The sequence below is a fragment of the Vulpes lagopus genome, chromosome 23 (assembly GCF_018345385.1).
Source record: "Vulpes lagopus strain Blue_001 chromosome 23, ASM1834538v1, whole genome shotgun sequence".
Taxonomy (NCBI): Eukaryota; Metazoa; Chordata; class Mammalia; order Carnivora; family Canidae; genus Vulpes; species Vulpes lagopus.
In genome coordinates, this window is record NC_054846.1 from 55,950,204 (window position 1) to 55,967,663 (window position 17,460).

The window sequence follows — 17,460 nt, forward strand, 5'->3', positions numbered from 1 at the left end:
CGGGGAAGAATCCCCCAGACGCTGGGCAGAGGGACCCGAGGCTTCAGGCCGGGCTGTAGGCTGGGAGGGGAGCTGCAGGCCAAGGGAAGCAGACGAGGGATGGGGCTGTTCACTGAGCACATCCCAGCTGCCGGCTGGAGTCGGGATTCACTACAGGAGCCCTGGGATGACCCCTGAAGGCAGCTTATTAGCCCCTCTTCACAGGTGAGAACACCCGGGGTCGGGGATGTGGAGGGGGAAAGCCCGGGATTAGGGATGTGGAGGGGGGATGCCCGGGATTAGGGATGCAGAGGGGGGACGCGGAGGGGGGACACGGAGGGATGGATTAGGGATGCGGATGGATTAGGGATGGATTAGGGATGCGGAGGGGGGATGTGGAGGGGGGACGCGGAGGGGGGACGCCCAGGATTAGGGATGTGGAGGGGGGATGCCCAGGATTAGGGATGCAGAGGGGGGACGCCCAGGATTAGGGACACAGAGGGGGGCACCCGGGATTAGGGACATGGAGGGGGGATGCCCAGGATTAGGGATGCAGAGGGGGGGCGCCCGGGATTAGGGACATGGAGGGGGGACACCCAGGATTAGGGATGTGGAGGGGGGACACCCAGAATTAGGGATGCAGAGGGGGCACCTGGGATTAGGGATGTGGAGGGGGGATGCCGAGGATTAGGGATGCATAGGGGGGCGCCCGGGATTAGGGACATGGAGGGGGGATGCCCAGGATTAGGGATGCAGAGGGGGGGCGCCCGGGATTAGGGACATGGAGGGGGGATGCCCAGGATTAGGGATGTGGAGGGGGGACACCCAGAATTAAGGATGCAGAGGGGGCGCCTGGGATTAGGGATGTGGAGGGGGGATGCCTGGGATTAGGGACGCGGGGGGGGGACGCCCAGGATTAGGGACACGGAGGGGGGATGCCCGGGATTAGGGATGCAGATGGGGGACGCCAGGGATTAGGGACGTGGAGGGGGGACGCCTGGGATTAGGGATGCGGAGGGGGGATGCCCAGGATTAGGGACGCAGAGCGGGGATGCCCGGGGTTAGGGACATGGAGGAGGAACACCCAGGATTAGGGATGCAGCGGGGGACACCCGGGATTAGGGATGTGGATGGGGGAACACCCAGCATTAGGGATGCGGAGGGGGAATGCCCAGGATTAGGGATGTGGATGGGGGACGCCCAAGATTAGGAATGCAGAGGGGGGAAAGTCCAGGATTAGGGACGTGGAGAGGGGATGCCCGGGATTAGGGACACGGAGGGGGAATGCCCAGGATTAGGGATGCAGAGGGGGGACACCCGGGATTAAGGACGTGGACGGGGGTCGCCCGGGATTAGGGATGCAGAGAGGGGACACCCGGAATTAGGGACGTGGAGGGGGGATGCCCGGGATTAGGGATGCATAGTGGGGACGCCCGGGATTAGGGATGTGGAGGCAGATCAGGGACATGGAGGCTGGAACACCCAGGATTAGGGATGGAGAGACTGGCTAAGAACACACACAGGTCCGGGGAGGCCCCGAGGACACCCGGTCTGTTGGGGGCCGTGGAGGGTCCGGGCGGGTGATGCTGGGAGGCTGCAGGACGGCGGCGTGACTGTCGTGTAGGAAGTCGTCCCGAGTGAACCGAGCACTCCTGCACCTGCGCTGGCTTGGCCTGCAGGCCTGACGTGGACATGCTGTGTGTCCGCCTAGGGGGGTCATGGGAGCCACAGCGCAGGTGGATGGACCTGGGAGCTCAGCGTGGACGGTGCTGAGTCCCCAACTCACCCGGTGAGGTGTTCACCTCCTCTGTGGCTGGAGCCAGAGACGGGGCTTCTATGGCCCCTTGAGCCATCGGGTGGGGTCACATCCACAGGATCCGGGTCCTTGCGAGAGGCGCCTCCAGGAGCTCGTGCTCCGTGTCTCCTGGGGTCAGCACCCGGGCCGGGTGGCACAGCGGGGAGGCGGCCACGTGTAGCAAGCGCGAGGACAGCGAGGTGGCCACACCCTGGTCGTGCAGCTCTGGCCTTCAGAACCCCCACAGAACGGATTCCTGCCCCGGCTCCTGGCCCACGGGACTGTGTCATGCGGCCCATGGAGATTCACGACGTACAAAAACACCAAACCCCAGCTGCCAGGCACGTGGAACCTAGGCTCGCACCCGCTTCCTGGGGCACAGCTTTGGCTTCTACAGGCTTTTCCAAGTTTCCAAGGAACTGAAATTCTGCGACTCTCATGGCCTCTGCAGCCAAAGGGACACGGAGTAGAATCCCAGGTCCCACGGGTCCCGGCCCTGATGTGACGCAGGCGGGACGTCTTCCTTCCAAGGTCAGGTCCCCCTGACAGGAGGAGCAGCCGTGGGCCAGCCGGGACCTGCAGGCGGCCGGCAGCTTCACCCGCAGCTCAGCCTTGACGCCGGGTCCCAAGCAGGCTTGCGGGGACCAGGGGGGCCGACAGGAGGGACGGGGCGGTCCCTGGGGCCACCCAAGCCACGGGACTCCGTGGGAAACCCTTGAGAAAATGGGAACGAAGCTTCCAGTACATGACGGGCGCTCAGCAGTCCATCCTCTTGTCCTCCGGTGACATCGCGCCAGACGCGCCCGAGCCCGCTTCCCACCCGACAGCCCCTCACGTACACGGACGCAGCTCCCCCGCAGGAACACTTGCAGGGTCTCTCCACCGTCCCCCTGGCTTGGCCTCGGCCCCCGACGAAGCCCACCCCCGACGCCCTGGGTAACCTCTAGGTGCTGACTCTGAGCCCACCTCCCCCACCCGGGTTACTCGGGTGCGAGCTCCCCTGCAGGTCACCACGCGGACTGCAGTGACGTTGCCCCGACCCGGCTGCGCTATCGACGTCTCATCTGCGCCGCTGATAAAATATGGGCAGACTAGGGGCTCGGGGTGGCGCCCAGATTGCCGGGCACATTTGGGGCTGAGCATCCAGAGAACCTCAGATGTGGGGGAGACGCCTGGAGCCCCGAGTCCAAGCCCTTCCCTGCCCCCCAGTAGCGCGCGTCAGAGCTCGGCCCTGAACCTGGGTCTCTGGCCACCGCGTGCCGCCCCGATGCGTCCGCACTTGCCCTGCACCCACACCGTCACATCCGAGCACCCTGGACCCTCACCGAGGCCCCGTGACGCGGGTGCACGTGAACAGAGCCCCAGAGAGGCCTATGGTCGCCCCCGTGCCCCCCGCCGACCAGCCTCCCCCGGCAAGACCCTTGTGCATCCGGTCCTCCAGTCGCCTCGCGGCCGGTTACCGGGCCCTGAACGGGGTGCAGGAGCAGGGGCCCCCTCCCCACCGCCTGGGCCTCCTGGAGCCGCCGTGCCTTCTCAACTCCAGGCTGGTCTTCCCGGGGGGGCCTTTGCAGAGGCTGCTCGAGGGCCGCCTGCCCCCGTGTCCGAGCTCCCACGGGCTGCGTGCCACGCATGTGCTTTACCCGTAGCTCCTCCCACGTGTCCTGCGTCACCGCCGGGTGCGGGCCGTCGCCAGGGCTCAGAGCTGATGCGTCTGCCCCAGCGCCCGGCCTGCCCACCCGATGCCCGGGGGACGCCTTCCGTCCCCGTCGCTGCAGACAGCGGCGTCAGCAGTCATCAGCAACGGGCAGTCGGGAAGCCCGTGGAAGGCTGGGGGGCATCTGCTGGGCACAGGGCTCTCTGCTCCCTGGACGCTCGCCCCCCGACATCTGGGGCACCCTCCTTTGATCCCCCTCAGGCCACCAGCGGTGCACATTCTTCGGCAGCCCCGCGCTCGGTCACTCAGCACTGTGACACCCATGCGCAGTGGCTGGGGAAGCTCCCAAAGCTGATGGGGGGCTTTAAAGGTCGCCACAAGCCAGGTACGGATGCAGATGTAAGCACATACGTGCCTGGTGCTGCGCGGTCTGTGCCTCAATCCCAGGAAACCCTCCAAACCAGCTGGGGGGACCCGCCGGCCGACGGAGGCTGAGGCTCAGACAGCCTGAGCAACGTGCCTACAGGGGGCGGGGGGCCGGGAAGCCGGCGTGGGGCACGGTCGGGATTCGAACCCAGGGCCAGGGGTCCCCACGTGCACACCTCGAGCCGGACTCCGGAGCGAGTGTGTCAGGTCCCCCAGAAGTTACCTTCGTATGAGGCCTTGAATCCCAGGGAGCTGCCGCTGCCGTCGGTTTGGAAGAGGAGCCACATTTGATGGTTGGTGCTGACGATGAGGTCTGGGACCGAGGTGCCCGTGAGGCTGTCGGGAGACAGAGTGTTAGAGGTGTGACCCCCCCCACGGTGCAGAAGCCCGGCCCTCACCCCCCAGGGTCCCACGGCTCATGCGCAGGGGCTGGGACCCTCACTGCCGCCAGCTCCGGCCACAGGCAGGGCATAGGCCGACCCGGACTCGCTCACCGGACGTCTGTGCCCTGGCCCTGCTGCCGGCCGGTGTAATGAGGGCCATCTACACCCTGGCCACCCAGGGCCGCCTGCGTGGACCGCTGCAGGGACACGGAGCCCCGTCCCCGGGGCCCGGCTTTCCTCCTAGGGTGCCGTGCCCCTCCTTTCCCTGCGGAAACACGCTCCCACACATGAAGCTACGCTTAGCATCCCACCCACACCCCAGGGCCACGTCCTCTCCGAAGAACAGAGTTCAAGCACAGGGAGGGCGGATTCGGCTCCCGTTTACCCGACACCTTCCAAGCGGGTGGTTTTCCATCTGTTACCTCTAGGGACCCTGTTAGCCCAGGGAGGGAGGGACTGCGTTGCCCCCACCGCACAGGTGGGAAGACAAGGTTGCGGAACGGGCCGCGGCCTCCCCGAGGTCAGCGCGAGGGGTGGTGGCATGGCCGGGGTCCGAGGCCGGGGCGGGGAGGCTGGGCCTCCCGTCGCTGCTGGGACCGGATGCGTCACCCCGGTGCTGCGGATGGCGCGACTGGATAGGGGGTCTCGCTCTCTGCTTAGATCCGGGGTCCCCGAGCTTGGGGGCGCTGCGGGGTAGGAGCGCCAGGGGCTGGGGCAGATCCTGCAGCCAGTAAGGATGGACGGAGGCCCAGCCGGGCCGGCTCCGGCTCCGGGAGCAGATGCATGTGACCCAGTCACGGCCACGAAGGAGGCCAAACACTCGGCGTGTTTCCCTGGAGTCGTGGGCTGACGCTGACCTCACGGCCCCGAGGGCGGGGGAGAGCCTGGGCGGCACAGGCCGTTGCTCATGGGACCCGCTGTGAGCCCCGCGGCCCCGAGCCCCAAGCTCTGTCATTCTGTGTTAAGCGACGAGACAGTGGCGAGGGGGCGTTTCCAGCTCCGCGGCTGCCGGGTGCCCTCTGTGGCCAAGCTCACCGGGATGCTTGTCCCAGGAGGACCTGGAGCCAGGATCCGGGCCTTCTCTCTCTCTTTTTTTTTTAATTTAATTTAAATTTTTATTTTTTATTTTTTTTTATTTTTTGGATCCGGGCCTTCTGAGCACAGTGAGCTGCTGTGCCACACGGGCCGGGGAGCGAGGGAGGAGGGCGCTCGCGTCCCGTGCCCGCTGGCCTGGGCTGCAAAGGACGCGTCACTGTGGCCTTGTCCCGGTTCCGGGGGCATAGCCTTAGGGGCCGTCACCGTCTCAGCCGCTGGACTCAACAAAGTGGGCGGCCCTTCCCCGCGCGGAGCGGCCTTGTCCCGTCAGCCGACGGCCCACAGGGCAGCCTCCTCCGGGGTCCAGAGCCCGCGGGCCTTCGCCCTCATCGACCGTCCCGGTCCCCAGTTTGCAGACTCGTTGCAGGTCTCAGGGCCTGCGCGTCCCCATTGGCGAGGGAACCGACACCTCACAGCAAACCCCTGGCTGTCGCACCCAGACCCGACCGGCTCCGTTTCCCTGGAGGATCCGGGTTAACGCGGCGGCGCAGGCCGCAGGGAGGACGCCCACAGGTGCGTGGCCCAGTCCGTGGGCCTGGGAGGTTCCGTGTCGCCGCCGTGGCAGTGGGTTACCTTGTGCGTCACGTAACTGCCCCGATGGGCTCTCCTCTGACAGATGCGGGGAGGCGGGGACGTGCCCAGGGCGGCAGGGCCCCGGCATGAGGCAGCGGGGACCCAAGAGCCATTGGCCTTCAGGGTGAACAGCGGAGGGCGCTGGCCTGGGGCCGCCAGTGGGGAGCGTAGGGCCCGGGCCGCCGTCCTGCATGAAGCGGGAGCAAGGCCGCTACGGCCACCACCTGGCCAGGCCACCCTGGGCCTGACCCCACCCGCTAAGTGGGGGTAACACCATGAGACCCCTGATGTGGACGGTCCCCCACCGGGCGCCTGGGCATATGGTCGACATGGGGTATCAGTGAGGCCTGCCCCCCGCCCCGTCCCCCCGACCTGGGCAACGGAGATGAGCGTGCTCTGCCTCTAGGCCAGGCTGCCGGTGGTCAGCCCGGGCGAGGGACCCAAGATGCCGCAGAGGGGATCCCCAGCCCGTGCAGGCCTGGACTGGACCACACGACGCCAGCCTGCCTTGGCTGGGGAAATGCACCCCTGGGCGCACACCCCTGCAAACAGTCCTCCCAGGGCTTCAGCGTGTGGCGAGGCCACCGGGACCTGGTGCCATCCCCACCGAGGTCAGACCTTGCAGGGTGGATGTGGCCTCGGGGACGAGCTGGGGCAGGAGCAGGGCGCACCCACAGAACTGGAGCCCTGGCGCCCGAGACGCCGTCCGGCACGCTCTCCCTGCGGCACCTGTGGACCGTCGGCCACGGCTGCTTCCTATGGTCGGACGGGCCCCGTGCCACGGCCCTGAGGGGACCCCGTGCATGTCCACCCCCCCCCACCCCCGGCCAGGCCGCCTGCCCTTCCGACGGCAGCCCCGCCTCACTTACACATAGAGCACCGTCTTCTGGTCCCCATCCTGGCCTCCGTCCCCGACCGTCAGGGTGTCGTAGCCCCTCTCCAAGTCAAAGTCCTCGAAGGCCAACTTGATCACCTGGGGAGGGAGCAGGGGTCAGGCAGTGGGCAGGGCCGCGGGGGTCGGTGAGGGCCCCCCCCCCATGCCAGCCTCCCCACCTGCCGCCCACCCGCGTCCACACCGCCTCCTGCAGGAGGAACCGCTTCTCTCCAGGCTGGACGGTCCCTGGAGTCCCCTCAGGTTCTCCAGAGTCCGGCCAACCCGGGGCTGCTGTGGCAACGCCAGGTGCACGTGGCCGCCCGCGAGATCAGATCCTCCCCCCGCGCTGCACAGACGTCCCCCGAACACGGTGGCCAATGTCCAGGCCTCACGTGGAACCTCAGCTGCCCACCCCCCCCCAGGCCCCACCGGAGCTCCTCTCAGCCTCCCCTCCGCCTGCTTCTCTCTGTCCATTTCCGTTCCTTCGTTGGCTAAATGAAGGTTCCAGGAAGGAGGTTTCAGCGAGGTTCTCCTTCCTGGTCTCAGCCCGGCCTCCCACAGGATTTACTAGGCTCACAGCACGAGTCCGGCTCAGGACGCGGGTTTCCAGTGAGTGCGGGCCCGTCTGGACAGGCAGGGAGCCAGCACGTCTGTGCCGGGGGACGGTGGCCCCATTAGGGCTGCAGGTGCACGGGGCCCTGGGGCTCAGGCGCGCAGGGGACAACAGGGGGACCATCCATACGGCTGCAGGTGCACGGGGCCTGGGGCTTGTGGAGCCTGCAAGGGGGCAGCAGGGGGACCGTCCATATGGGGACCATCCCCATAAGGCTGCAGGTACGTGGGGGCCTGGGGCTCATGGAGCCTCAAGTGGGGGCAGGGGGACCATCCCTATAAGGCTGCAGGTGCACGGGGCCTGGGGCTCGCGGAGCCTGCAGGGGGACAGCAGGGGGACTGTCTGTAGGACTACAGGTGCGCAGGGGCCTGAGGCTCAGGCTTGCAGGGGGCAACAGGGGGACCGTCTGTAGGGCTGCAGGTGCGTGGGGGCCTGGGGCTCCTGGAGCCTGAAGGGGGGGCAGGGGGACCATCCATAGGTCTGCAGGTGTGCAGGGGGCTGGGGCTCAGGCTCACAGAGCTTGTGGGGGGCAGCAGGGGGACCTTCTGTAGGGCTGCAGGTGCATGGGGGCCTGGGGAAGCGGGCAGCAGGGGGACCAGCCGTGAGAGTGCTGGGCCTTCCGAAGGCTGCGGGGGCCGGTCAGGCCCCGGGGGAGGCTGGGAGAGGCAGGGCCACTGTGAGGAGGCACGGTCTGGGCAGAGATGGGACGCCCCAGAACAGGTGCCCGCTGTCCCCGAAGCTCCGCCCCACGCGCACGGCCATGCTGTTTCCCTCGGGGACAGTGGCTGGGCCTCCAGTGCAGGGGGGCAGCTGCAGAAGGTGCAGGACTTGAGAGGTTTGCCTGGAGCTAAGTGCAAAGGGCCTTAAAATCTCCCTCTGCCGAAGAGCCAGGGTTTCCCCGGGGGGCGGGGGTGGCATTTTCAACAGTAGGTGGCAGACGCTCGCAGGTATTTGAGGAGCAAGTTGGCCGGCCCAGCTGCAGGGGTGGACACGGGTGTGGCAGCAGTCAGGTGGGTGAGGGAGGAGGGTGATGGGGGTGTGCGTGGGGCCCAGCGCGGGGTGCAGGTGCAGTGGGACATGGGGGCTGAGCGCGCACGGCGGGGCCGGGGCCGCGCGCCTCCTGTGGCCAACCTGGGCCTCCTTCTGTCGGTTTCCGGTTTAAAAGTCTTTCCATTTGCACTTGAGGTCGCGAAGCTACAGGGGAAGGGAGCCTGGGGTGCACGGCCTGCCCCCTGCACACGCCGCCGTCCACCGCCCCCCCCACCCCAGCCCGGGACCAGCACGTGGTTCCCTGGACTTCGTTCCGTTCCTCGCTTTGTCTCTGGTTTCCTCCCCCCACTACCGTCTGTTTCTTAAAGTCCATGTCCAGGCGAGTCACGGGTGCTTGTGCTTCTCAGACTCCTCTGCTCGGCCTCCTGCCCTCTAGCCCTGTCCCCGTCCCTGCCAAGGCGAGCTTTCCTCCAGGGCGAGCCACGAGCCGCCAGCTGCGGGTGCGCATTTGTGCCCTGGGTCCCGGGGGAGGCGCCGGGCTTCCTTCGGGAGGAGCCGATGGCTCCCAGGGGCCGTGTGTCCTTATTGCAAGCGTCCTGGGTGCAAACCCACATGCATGAGGGGCACAGCCCCAGCCCCGCTGACCCCGGCCATGCAGGAGCCCCCACCACGCGTCGCGCACCCCATCCTGGGGCCCCTGCCCAGCCTGCCGAGCCTGGCTCCCCCAACGCCCCTCTCTGCGGCACCTCTGGGGCGAACACCCGCGAGCACAGGATGGGGCAGCGGAGTCGAGGACGCTTCCCGAGAAAGGCGAATCCCATCTGGGTGTGGACAGGAGCCCGAGCTTGGACACACGTGAGGAAGGGGAGCAGGACCATCCTGCCAGACAGAGCAGCGGGCGGACCGGCAGAGCTGCGGGAGGCGACTCGCCCAGGGATGGGGCCGCGGGAGGACCGGGGTGCACGGTAGGCAAGGCCTCTGCGCGGCTGGGGCTGTGCCCTGACGGCCACGGGGGTGCTGGGCCACCTGGGAGCCATGGCCGGATGGCGCCTCTGCACCAGGAGCAGGAGCACCGAGGGATGGTGGAAACAGGGGAGCCGGGGGGTGGGCGGGGGAGGGCAGGCAGGGGTGCGGGGGAGCCAGGAGCACAGGGGGCGGGGTGGCCAGGGGTGAGGAGGGCGGGGCAGCAGCAGGGGCAGCTCTGGGCGCAGAGGGGACACCTGGCGGCCGTGGGGGGCCTTAGCCCTTTGGGTTTCCCCTGAGGGACGATCTCAGCCCACACTCCCCGCAGCCCAACCGCATCATCCAGACCATCTGCTTACACTGCCCTCCGTCCCCCTCACCCTGGTCCTGTCCACACCACCCTCCTCCCCCTCCCCCTGGTCCATCCATACCACCCTCTGTCCACCACACCCTGGTCCTGTCTACACCGCCTTCCATCCCCCTCACCCTGATCCTGTCCACACTGCCCTCCTCCCCCTCACCCTGGTCCACTAGCCCTGTGGGTCCCGACCCCAGCCCTGTCCTGCCTGCCCAGGCTCTCCTCCCGCCAGCACCGACCCCGTGCGGGGCCCTGCTCGGAGCACTTCCCATGCCAGCCCGGGGAGCCCAGGTGCCCAGCTGCCCCCTCCCCCTCCCCCTCCCACCTTCCTGAGCTCTAGGCTCCATCCCAGCCCCGAAGGCCAGAGCCTCTGGCCGACGTGGCCTCTGCACGCGGTAAGGCTGCAGACATGCTCTCCCGCCAGCAGCCTCGGGGTGCAGGACCCTGGTCACCGCGCCACCTCCGGATGGCGACTAGACCATCACGCCTGCGCTGGGAGCCTTGCTTGGGGGGCCGGCCCAGAACCCTAGAGGGACTCGCATCACCACTTAGGGCAGCCCCGTCCCCGCGGGAGCGATCACGGTTAGGAGAGCGTGGGACGCACACTGCACTGCTGGTGCGGGACCGGCGTCAGCCCTCTCCTGGGCGGCCCGGTGTACGGCCAGGCTGTCCCGCGGTCACGGCGTGGCGTGCCCATCAAGTGGCTGCCGCAGGGGTGTCTGAGGCCGAATGGTGGTGGCCGCCCGCGAAGCAGGCAGGACGCGGCAGCTGGGGCACTCGGCCAGTGCCCCCGTCCCAGAGCGGGAAGCCGGCCGTCGTCCAGGATGCAGGCCCGTGCGGGCAGGGTCTCGCTACCGGCTGTTCACAGCCCGGTCCCTGCAGAGGGCACGGGGCGGCGACACCAGGGTCCCAGGCACAGGCACCCAGAGGCTGCTGGAGGCGCGGAGGGAGGTGCGAAGGGGCGCACGCTGGCCTCGGGACTCTGCTGTCCCGGGAACCAGGCACCTGTGAGCCTCGCAGCAGCACGTCCCTCCTGCACCGCCCACGGCCACCCACGGCCACCCGGGCGCGGAAGGCTGCATCCTCACACGCTAACCTGCCAACCATCACCCTCACTGCAAAGCTCAGCATCGTGGCGAGGCCACCAGAGGCTGACGTGGCCTGGCCCTGTGCTTCCCCGCTGCCGGGATCCAGCACCACATGCTGCCCCACGGCCTACAGCCCTCCCGGGGCTCCCGGGGCTCGGTGTGAGCCCAAAGCCACCCGCTGCTGTGTGAATGCTGCTCAGGGCGCTGACGAGCGCGGGCAGGAAAGGCACTCCCTGTTCCGGGGTGGGCCTGCTGGGCGCCCAAGGGGGGCACGGGGGTCTGGGGGAGGGGGGACGGGAAGCCAGTGGGTGGGGGGCCTCAGCCCAGGATGGGAGGCAGGGCGGGCGCCCCTGTGCAGGCCGAGGGGAAGCCCAGGGTGACACGGACAAGGTTCCTGGGCTCCGGAGCTCTGGCCACGGCCACAGGAGATTCGGGGGCCTGAGGGTGACGGACTCACATCCAAGCACTGGCCCCTTCACCTGCTGGTTGATGGATTCACTTACTCACTCGGTCTTGCAACAGTTAAACTGCACTCGCCGCGTGGGGGCTTTGGGGGGAAACACGGGGAGGTGAACGTGGCCACTGCCCAGAGAACTCACGGGCCAGAAGAGCAGGTGCGTGGGTACGTGGAGGCATAGGAGGGGGACAGGGTGGGGAGGTGCTGGGTGGGGGAGCACGGGGAGGGACACAGGGTGGGGAGGTGCTGGGGTCGGGGAGCACAGGGAGGGCACAGGGTGGGGGGGAGGTGCTGGGGTCGGGGAGCACGGGGAGGGCACAGGGTGGGGGTGGAGGTGCTGGGGTCGGGGAGCACGGGGAGGGCACAGGGTGGGGGTGGATGTGCTGGGGTCGGGGAGCACAGGGAGGGCACAGGGTGGGGGGGAGGTGCTGGGGTCGGGGAGCACGGGGAGGGCACAGGGTGGGGGTGGAGGTGCTGGGGTCGGGGAGCACGGGGAGGGCACAGGGTGGGGGGGAGGTGCTGGGGTCGGGGAGCACAGCCGCCACCTGCCTCTGCAGTAGGACCAGGACCCTGGGTCCCAGGAGGTGGGGTGTGGACTGCGGCTCTGGGCCGTGCCCCCCCACCACCCAGGGTTGGCTTCTCTCTGGGCCTCCCTGCCACCCTCCCGGGGCCCGGGTTCCTGGGCCCATCACTGCTTCCTCTGCCCACAGAGGTTCTAAGAAGGGGACGAGGGGGACAAGAGGGACAAGGGATCAATGTGGAGGAGCCCGCAGGTGCCGGTGGCGGGGGGTGGGGGGGCGGACGTGGTGCTGCCTGCATGTGTGCGGGGGCAGCTGGGCCTTCCTCGGCCTCCCACCCTCCTTCCCTCCTTCCCCCGCTCGGTGCTGGGAGCCCGGTGTTCTGGGAGCCTCCCCTCACTCAGCGCCTCCACCTCCCCCTTGGCCTCTCTGCCTGTGGACGCGGCCGCCTTGTCTCCAAGTCTAAACAAACACCCAAGTGGCCCCAACGCAGTGCCCGCCCCCCGGTGCCCCTCCCCTGCACACTCCTGGGCGCGGGTCTCAAGGGCCGTCTGGGCTCCCTGCTCCTCGCTGCCCCCTGCCCGTCCCCTCCTGGCCCACGGCTGCGTCTGCCCCGCACTGCCCTGGAAGGTCCCCCTGCGGGGCCAAAGCCCACGGCGTGTCTGCGGTCCCTTCCGCAGCACCCCTGCTTCCTCACCGCCACGGCCGGAGCCCTCCTGCCCTTTCTCCGCCCAGCTGCGAGTCTGCTCCCTCACACTGCTCTTCCTCGGCATCCTGTCCTGGGGCCCAAGTCTCTCCTGACCTCCCACGTACCCAGTGTCTAACCGGTGCTGTCACTGCGAAACATGCACCCCGAGCACACCGTGTTTCCCCCTTGATCCCACAGAGCACGTGCCTCCCCTTTGGTCTCCTCTGAACGCCTCCCATCGGTCCAGGGCCGAAGGCCTCGCGTCATCACGCGTTCACTGACTCCCTGTGTGCCGTGTGCCCACCACGTGCCGCTATGGGGGTCACCTGGGGGTGATGTTCGTCAGACGCTCCTCCTCCCTCCACCCTCACATGCAGGCAGCCTCCGAGTCCCATTCCATTCCCTGCATTTCTCTTAACTCCGTCGTCTCCTCCATGTTTCCAAAGCCTTGGTGGACGCTCCCCCTTTTCTTGCTGGGGTAACTGCCTCTGCCTCCTAACTGGTCTTGCTTCTCCCCGGTTGCCTCCACTGCTGCAGAGGCATCTTTCAAAAACTTGAATGTCCTGCAACTGCCCCGGTTTGGCAAGGAAGGCTGATCCCAGGGCTGCCGTTCCCGGGCCGTCCCTGTGCCCCTGGGACCTTGTTCCATGGGGTAGGAGGGCCGCAAGGACTGGGCTTAACTCCTGGTGCTGCCGCTGACGACGCGTCACGACCAGGTTTCCCACCCGCTAACCTGTCCTGGATTCAGTTTCTGCAGCCATCAGGGGGGCTCTTACCGCCTGACGAGCTGCGCTGGGACGAGAACGAAATACGATCACTCGTACGGAGGCTTAGCGCAGTGCTCCGCGCACGACGTGCATTTGTAAGATTGACAGCCTGACATTCCTGCCCTTAAAAATCTGTGTCAGGACAAAGCCCAAGCCTCGTTGTTGAGTACGTAGGCGCGTCACGATCTGGATCCCGTGGGTTCTCCAACCCCGTCTTGATCCAGACGCACTGGACCCCTTCCAGCTCCGAGAGGCTGTTCCAAATCTCTGGGCCTTGGCGCACGCATCCGCCCTGGGGTGTGGATTCCCAAGCCCACTCAGGGTGCAGACCCTGCTCAGATGTGAGAGCCTCCCTGATCGTCCAGTTGGTGGCTCCTTCCAACATTTTCCAAGACAGCTGAGGGGACACCCCTCCATCAGCACCCACCCGCCCTCTAGGTCTCGTTCACCCGCCTGTCATCTCTCCTGTGAACCTGCTCCTCGAGGGCAGAGATCACATCATGGTCAATGAGTGAACGGGTGCTCATCTCATGAGGCGCGAGGCCAAGCACCGTGAACTTGGAGAGGATGCTTTTTGCCGAGGGTGACGCTCCAAGGGTGACTTGGATACACCCGGGGCTCTCCTGTGGGCCCGTGAGCAGGGCTGGGAATGCACCACACGTCTGCCCTGACATCTGCAGGAAGGCAGCTCTGATTCTGCAGTTTGGGATTTCCAGGTGCCACGCTTACACCCGCCCTCCTGCACTCAATGCTCCCTGGCTCTCCTCCACCGCGGTGGTGGTAAGGGCCTGCCTTCAGGCTCTCGGGGCTCCTCCGCACTACCTGAAGCTCATAAAGGGCCCACGGAGGTGACAGGAACGTCCTTTTTCACAGCCTGACTCTGAGGGGCTGGCTTCGGGAACCCAGGCTGGCATGACCTGCAGGGCATGTGAGGGACTGACTGGTATGGAGCCGCTGACCCTCACACACCAGCTAAGACTGGCCCTTCTGGGGGCTGTGGGGAGGGTGAATAAAACTGTTTCTCAGCAACTTCTCAGGCCTTGTTTACACTTTCCCCTACACCCCATCTTCAGGTTCAAAACAAAACTAAGATAAGCATCTTTAACAACGTCCAAGAAAGAGCCTTCTCAACAATGGCTTGATAACCTCGAGGTAGTTAAGTCCTTCTTCTGGTCCAGCCTCCATCCCCAGGTGGCTGCAGCATCCTTCCCCACTGACTAGGTTCACCATCAAATGGTTTGATGAAATGGGAGTCTTTGTAAAATGCTTTGCAGAGGAAATATGTTTCCATTGTTGCCAGCATTGTGGTCCTAAGCACCCTGGCCAAATGATTTTAAAATGTTGAGTGGGAAACATCAGAAAGGGAGACAGAACATGAGACACTCCTAATTCTGGGAAACTAACTAGGGGTGGTGGAAGGGGAGGAGGGCGGGGGGTGTGGGTGACTGGGTGACGGGCACTGATGGGGGCACTTGATAGGATGAGCACTGGGTGTTATGCTATATGTTGGCAAATTGAACACCAATAAAAAATAAATTTATTTTAAAAAATTGAGAAAAAAAATAAAATGTTGAGTAGAATTTAGAAAGAAAAAGACAAGCTTTTTATGAATTAGTAAGTGCTCTGAACTGAATTATATCTCCCTAAAATTCATGTTAAAGCCTTAACCCCCAATGTGATGGAATTGGGAGATGAGGTCTTTATGGGGGTAATTAAGATTAAATGAGGTCATAAGGGTACGGCCCTAATCCAATGGGATTGGCGTCCTTATAAAAGGAGCAGAAGACACCACAGGGTTTCTCTTTGTGCATGCACACAGAGGAAAGGCCATGTGAAGAGGACGTCATCCCTACATCCCTAAGCTAGGAAGAGGCCTCTCCAGAACCTGAATTGGTGGACACCCTGATTGTGAACGTCCACCCTCCAGAACTGTGAGAAAATACATGTTCCTTGTTAAGGCCACCCAGTCTGTTTTGTTTTGTTATGGCAGCCTGGGCAGACTTACAAAGTAAGAATACTCAGAGTCCAAACCCAGGGACTGTAGGGACCCAAAATGTGACCCAGATTATGAGGCTGGCATTGGCTTTGAGTAGATTTTTTTAAAAACTGGTGAAGTAGAACTCTGGTTTTCAGGGCCTTGTGGGGAACAGGGAATAAGAGATAAAGGTCAGGACCCACCAAGGTGGGGGCTCTAGTATGACAGCCCCGAATGACATTGGGCTAATTAAAGCTGCACCCTGGGGATCCCTGGGTGGCTCAGCGGTTTAGTGCCCCCTTCAGCCCAGGGCATGATCCTGGAGTCCCGGGATCGAGTCCCATGTCGGGCTTCCTGCATGGGGCCTGCTTCTCCCTCTGCCTGTGTCTCTGCCTCTCTCTCTCTGTGTCTCTCATGAATAAATAAATAAAATATTTTTTTTAAAAAAGCTGCACCCTTAGTGTGAGGGTAACCCCCGAGACTCCTTCACAATAAGTCTGCCCTCACGTGGGTCTGCACATTACTTGGGTGGGTCGGAAACTTCATACTAGGAATTTAGTATGTGAGGTTTCTGGCTGGTAATGCCCCCAGGCACTGGGCAGGAGTGAATGTAAACTCTGTCTGGAAGAAAGCCTCTTCTACCCAGGTCTCAAAGAAGAAAGTTTATGATTCTAACCACATAGTCAAGAATTACAGACAAAACAAAGAAGGAAACACGGTTCCTGGGAGGCAAGAAGTGAGAAACAACAGACAACAGAATCAAATTTGCAAAGACTTCAGAAATTGAGATTTGCAAATACAGAATATAAAATAAATATATTTAACATGCTTAAGGAATTAAAGAACAGTTTAAACATATGAAAAGAGGGCAAAATACTACCAAATATGATCAAGAACTTCTTAAATAAAACCCCAATAGGACCTCATAAAATATGAATGGCACTATTTGAAATGAAAAGAAATCGAATTCAGCAGAGGTTAGATGTAGCTTAACAGAGACCCGGTGAACAGAATGAGAGAAAATTATAGAAGTTAAGAAACACAGAAGATGGGTGGGAAAGACGAACATATCTTGTCAGACTTTCAGCAGCAGAAAAGAGAGAGAATAAAGGAGAGAAAACAGCTGAAAAGACAATGGCTAAAAATCTTCCCGAACTGGTGAAAGCTACAACCCACGGATTCCAGAGCTTACTGAAGTCAAGCAGGATAAATACCAAGATATCCACAACTAGACCCCTGATCATGAGATTGCATAATAATAAAGATAAGGAAAAGACCATAAAAGCAGCCAGAAGAATATCATACAAAGGAATGACAATAAACTTGCAGCAAGAATGGGGGCTAGGAGACACTGGAATAATATAGCCACGTGCAGAGAGAACATAATTGTCAAGAAAGACAACTCCGTGAATAGCGGTGTTTTTAAGGACAAGGGGAGAACAGACATTTTAAGATAAATGAGAACTAAGAAAGTCTGTCATCAACAGGAAAATAAATTCTAAAGCATGTACTTTGGACAGAAAGAAATTCCAAAGGGAAGGACTGATATGCAAGAAGAAATAGTGAACAAAACGGTAAATGTGTGAATAAATCTAAATGGATGCTGTTTTATTAACCAAGAGCAATAATGACTTGTGAGCAAAAGAAAGGCAACTTGAAAATATACACACCATAAAGTATGAATTGGGAAGGAGTAATTAAAGTCATAGTGTCCTAAGACCTCTGACTTTCAGGGGGAACATACAATTACTATTTACATTAGACTTTATTAAATATGCATATTAACACTAGACATCTAGGGTAACCCTAAAACATAGGAATGATAATATAATTTAAATAGTCTAACTTTTCCAGTTGAAAGATGACTTGTCAGAGGGAATTTTTTAAAATCCAGCTATACACAAGACGTACATAAAGGAAGTAGAAAGGTTGAAAGCAAGAGAGCAGGGATGAGTTATTCAACCAAACCCCCCCCCAAAAAAAACCAAACAAACCAAACCAACAAACCAAAAGCTGATGGAATAGCTGGGTGGGGGTGGGGGGGAAGCTTTCAGGTCAAAAACATTACTACAGGTAAAGAGAGTCATTAAATAACTATTTTTGAAAAAGCTCAATCCACCTGCAAGATATGGGATTCTCCACGTGCATGCTCTAGTAACAGGCTCAAAATATATAAAATAAAAATCAACAGAACTTCAAGGAGTAACAGGCAAACCACCATCATAGTGGGAGATATTAATACGCCTTGTCTTGCAGTTGACTGA

The 17,460-nt window shown here is 62.5% G+C and overlaps 1 protein-coding gene across 1 annotated transcript in view; it reads right to left on the minus strand.

Annotated features, from left to right (window-relative positions):
- CSMD2 (CUB and Sushi multiple domains 2) overlaps positions 1-17,460 on the minus strand; it is a 439,342-nt gene that overhangs the window by 224,284 nt on the left and 197,598 nt on the right. Inside the window, exons 12-13 of the mRNA XM_041738011.1 lie at positions 6,775-6,878; positions 4,078-4,190 (exon numbers count right to left, since the gene is read on the minus strand). Coding sequence (XP_041593945.1) covers positions 4,078-4,190; positions 6,775-6,878 — 217 coding nt within the window. The remainder of the gene's footprint in view (positions 1-4,077; positions 4,191-6,774; positions 6,879-17,460) is intronic.